Below are 4,908 nucleotides of genomic sequence, written 5' to 3'. Positions count from 1 at the left end.
AGAGAGAGAGAGAGAGAGAGAGAGAGAATGGTTTATTCAACAAAAACCTTTGCAGCACAAGTGCTGAATTGCGGTTTCCTTACACAAAATCTTAGGCTTATTAGCATTATGCACTGCAAATCAGAATTAACAAAGTCACAAATCACTATAAAATCAAATAAAACACTACCATCACGACTTACAGTTCTGCTACTTTAACTGTCATTCAGCAGGCGGACACAATAGGGTAGTGTACTGTTTAACATGCGCTGTGTCCGGCACTTAAACTGTGTCAGTTTCGTGCTGTTCCTTAGTGTTCTATTATGTACATCCCCCTTTGTGCTGGCAGCCAATTACGGTATTTCTCACTGCTTGTGTATTAGAGTGTTGTTTGAGAGGTTCAGACGATCTTGGCGTGTCCTAAAACGCTTACGATGCATTGAAATAGCTGTAAAGTAAACGCACCGTCCTGGTCCAGTCTATCGAAGAAGTTATCCAGGTTTCCGTGGTTGTCGTGCGCCTCGCCAAAACTGACCACCCCGTCGTCGTTGTCGTCTTGATCGTGAATGAAGTCTTGAGTTTCGGAGCCCAGGAGTACGGCAAGCTCAACCGAGGTGAGCCGATGGTTCCCTGCAAATACAATTGGTAATCAATTTGAATGAATGAAAGACCTTTATTGTACGTTTGTGCTCTAACAAGCTAAGTACAGGTCATGGGTAAAACAGGGAAAAGAATACAGTAATGACACTTACATACTATATATACTAATGTGATCTACTATTTACAGGTTCAGCTTCTTCTCGCTTCTTGACGTAGTTAAAGATGTACGAACATATTGAGCTAATGATACATGGTTTGTTAAGTTTCATGAGGAATTCGAATTTTTCTATTCTATCTAAATGTCTAAAGCTTGGGAACTTATCTATTACATAGGTATAGAGGGAATCCCTCTCATTTCTATATAATGTGCAGTCAACTACAAAATGGCATTCATCTTCAATATTATCTAGATTACAAAATTGGCAGATCCTTTGCTGTAGAGGAATTGACCGTCTTATTGACAATCTCAAGACTCAGCTTAGACTAAGATTAGAATCAGCTAGCCTGGTTATACTAAACCTATTTTAGCGCCTGAGTCCTGCATTCTTTCCGTGTATAGGAGTCGGGAGATATAATAGTTTTGGTAACCAGGCTAAGAATCAGCCATCCTTCCTCTTTAACCTAAACCACATCTGACAACGCAAGTCCACTGATTCCACTTAGCAAGGTGCCAGCTGTTGGAGTTTTTTTCAGATTTGAAAGGAAAAATGACACTTTCACATGTGAAATTAGTGGGCTTACGTCGCCAGATGTAGTGATTTAAAATTTGATTGAACGGGACAAAAATGTGCACATTAATACCTAAAAAATCATAGAGCCAACAAATCAAATTGATTTGGTCTACATTAAGAGCAAATGTATCTTTTGGGCAAATCTACGCCGTCATCTCGTCTCTCAGTCACTGACGAAAGGTAGTGGATGCTAGCTGAAACGTCTGACCGTTTCCAAAATCATATCCAGTTGCTTGAGTAACAGTTACTACTTTTGGCGTACCTACGCCGTTACTATACAGAACCGTGTCTGATTCTAACTCATTAACCGTAACAGACATAGACCCAGTATCCTTTTGGTACCGTCAGTGTCCAAGGCGTTCAGAACCTCGTCGTACGTCATGTGGCTGAGCACCTCCAGGCTGGAGAGTCTGCCGTCCCCGTTAGAGTCCAGAGGGTTATCTGGTGCGGGGCCGTTGTTGTTGTTGATGGTGTCGTAAATGTAGTTCAGCTGGTAAGCCTCAGGAACATTCAGCACCCCGTCACCTGTAGAGTCATTGATAAGTTTGTGTTATTTTTATTTTACCGGTTCGGCTGTTCAACAGTCGCTACCAAGGCAGCCAAACTAGCCAGTGGCTATTACAAAGGGCTTGACCTGCTGACAAGACAAGACAAGACAAAACATTAAAGGAACAGCAGTTGTATTGAAAGGCTATTCGCATTTATGTTTGTTTGTTGTTTCTACAGATTAGTGGGGACAGCCTCGTGCAACAACTGGGCCCAGAAGTGCCAGACTCAGACAAAACTGGAGTCAGTCAAGGGGGAGGGGGGCTCCTTCACAGGAGAGACAACGCCCTGAGTAGTTATTCTTACTCGAAATGTCTAGAAAGGCATTGCACGGGTATGCCAGGCGTCGTCTATTGTGGCCAACGGTTGGCAGTGACATGTAGTACATACGTACACTTAATTTAAAAAAGCACATTTGAAAAAAAAATGCCAAAGGTTTGCTCAAAAATGTTTTGAAAACTGGATACCTGGCATTTGCATGTCTTGTTGTGGCATACTGTCATTTGAGACATATCTTCAGATTCACTAAGAATTTACTATTTGGTGAAATATGGCAATCACAGGGTACACGATGGAAATACAGAGTTAACGTTACCATTAAAGTCGAACTGGTCGAAAAAGGTGCTCAGGGTCATTCCGTTTTCAATCTCTCTAAAGGTGAGGTGGTCGTCTCCGTCGGTGTTCAGTTGATGGAACATGGTTGGCACTCCCCACAGCTCGACGATCTGCGCCAGGTAGATGAACCCGTCTCCTGTACAAAGAGAAATCATAATGCATTCACGGCCTGAATCTATCTTGAAACTAATTATACAAGAAATAATAATCTCCAAGCAGATGTTTCGGTTGCTGGGCAGTATCCAGTAGCCAGACAATATCCATGGAGTGGCAAATGGATACTGCCTGGCTAAAGGATACTACCTGACTAATTTGATACTGTCTTTTCCGGCCACCGAAACATCTGTCACAGAAATAAATTTCAATTGTCCCGACGTAAGAATGAACTGCCCCAATCTGTTTTTTTTTTTGGGGGGGGGGAGTATTGTACGACTTCAACTTGCATTCAGTCAACTTTATTTTCCTTACGTTCACTCTCAGGCGCACTATATAATTGCAGGGTAGACAGGAAATTTGAGGGGGAATTTACCGGATCCAAAAGCCGGGACGTGTGCCCGGTAAACAAAAGAAGGGCTGACATTCTGATGTTGATTATTTTTCTACTGTCCCGAAAATGTCCCAAAATAGCTTTTTAGTTGCCCCAGCCTAAATTTTAGTGGTCAGTGGACCAACTTTAATTTCGAGCCCTGGCCGTTGTTTGCTTTTTTTATTTTTTATTCCAACATGTAATCACCAGACGTGGTGACGACACACTCAAGTTTTTTTTCAACTTATATTAATGCCGCCACCAACACAGGGGACAAATACACGACAGGACAATACTCATTTACACCTGAGCTAAGTGAGGAAAGTCGTGTAAAGTGCCTTTCCCAAGGGCACAAGATCGGTGGCATGTCAGGACTCGAACCCGGGACTCTTAGTTCCGAGTCGCGCACTCTGCCGCTACGCCACACGACCCCACACTTTTTTGCTTACCATCTCTATCCAGGGCGACAAGAGCCTCGTGAAGAGACATGGCGTTGAGAACTTCAGCCTTAGAGATCAGCCCGTCACCGTTGGCATCCAGCCCGCTAGTCTGTCTGTATGGAAATACACGAAGAAAACTGAGTAAAGAGAGTCTTTTTACACAACCAAGTCTTTTATTCAGCCGACGTTTCGGTGACCGTATGTCACCTTCCTCAGGGCATCGAAACGTCGGCTGAATAAAAGACTTATTTGTGCAAAAAGAGTCTCTTTACTCAGTGTCTTACCAACCTGATGAAACTATTCACGAACGAAGAAAACTTGTAGACATGTTTGAGCTGGAGTGCAAAGTAGAACTAGCCTCTACCAGGCTTCGGGAGGCGACTGAAAAGAGAAACTCCCTATTCGGCCAATTTCTACTCTTTCTAGCCGGTAGAGACTACAATAGAACCAGTCCGTATTGTTATAGAAGGATGACCCCATGCAAGTGTTAGTTAGGTGATAATTCTTAGTTGTGCCAAACATGTTTTAACCAATACTTGTGATTGCCACAACTCAAGCACATGGAAAACAGTCATTAAGGTAGTTGTTCAGTACGTACCTCTTTGCTGGAGAGGCGGTTGCCAAGGCAACGAACAGCAGAAGGAAGGGAGTCATGGTTGACTTGTCAGCTGAAAAGAGACCGCCACATGAACGTACAGTCATGCCATTGTTAAAGTAGAACTCTTACATATATTCTGTACGTAGGGCAGGGTGAAGTCATCCATACATGTATATCCCAATTTCTTCATGCTTACAGACAAAAAGAAAACTACTTTTCTCTTAACATTACAAAACCCACACATCACCGAAAAAGTGGGATTCTTCGTCTTCCACTGTCTCGAAAAAAGAAGTCGAACCCAATAAGTTAGAACTAGAGTTAAACGTTAGATTCCAATATTTAGGCTAGAGTAGTTACATGCTGTATTGTTACACATTGTCTGTTCTTTGTATGTCCACTTACATGTACTTGCAATTAGCCCACGGGCAAGAACTTGCAATAAACTTATCTATTTAACTTCGTTACACCTTTAGTTGTAGAAGACCATACAAAAGTCTTTTTTTTGTGTCAATGAAGAATCAATATAATCCCGCACTACACTTTACGACGAAGTTAAGAAGTTAACCAAAAAAGTCGGCACGGTGATTGCCACTGTAGTATACTTACCAGTCCTGACAACTTCAAATTCTGAATGTGAATTGTTCCGTGATCTGACGCCCTAATATACCGAATATCTGAGAAGGTGAGCAGGTTTTATCAGACAAATTGTATCAAAAATTGTGTGTCAATATTGCCGTCTATATATAATCATGAGGTCAAGGAAGCAACATTTATCGCAAAATAACTGAAGAAATGTCAAGGATGGTTGGATGTGTCTGTCTGTGCGCGAGCGCGCGTGTCTGTCTTTTTGCGTGTGTGTGTGTGTGTGGGGGG

At 42.4% G+C, this 4,908-nt stretch overlaps 1 protein-coding gene across 1 annotated transcript in view; it reads right to left on the bottom strand.

Moving 5' to 3' along the window:
- Positions 1 to 4,686, bottom strand: part of LOC109485774 — a 5,744-nt gene extending 1,058 nt beyond the window's left edge. The window contains exons 1-6 of the mRNA XM_019789458.1: positions 4,642 to 4,686; positions 4,036 to 4,105; positions 3,447 to 3,550; positions 2,452 to 2,607; positions 1,653 to 1,835; positions 445 to 609 (exon numbers count right to left, since the gene is read on the bottom strand). Coding sequence (XP_019645017.1) covers positions 445 to 609; positions 1,653 to 1,835; positions 2,452 to 2,607; positions 3,447 to 3,550; positions 4,036 to 4,091 — 664 coding nt within the window. The 5' untranslated portion in view covers positions 4,092 to 4,105; positions 4,642 to 4,686. The remainder of the gene's footprint in view (positions 1 to 444; positions 610 to 1,652; positions 1,836 to 2,451; positions 2,608 to 3,446; positions 3,551 to 4,035; positions 4,106 to 4,641) is intronic.
- Positions 4,687 to 4,908: the final 222 nt, after the last annotated feature.

This window comes from Branchiostoma belcheri, unplaced genomic scaffold (genome assembly GCF_001625305.1).
Source record: "Branchiostoma belcheri isolate BF01 breed outbred unplaced genomic scaffold, Haploidv18h27 scaffold78, whole genome shotgun sequence".
Classification (NCBI taxonomy): Eukaryota; Metazoa; Chordata; class Leptocardii; order Amphioxiformes; family Branchiostomatidae; genus Branchiostoma; species Branchiostoma belcheri.
The sequence above is the reverse complement of the archived record's forward strand: the minus strand, read 5'-3'. Positions and strand labels throughout refer to the sequence as shown.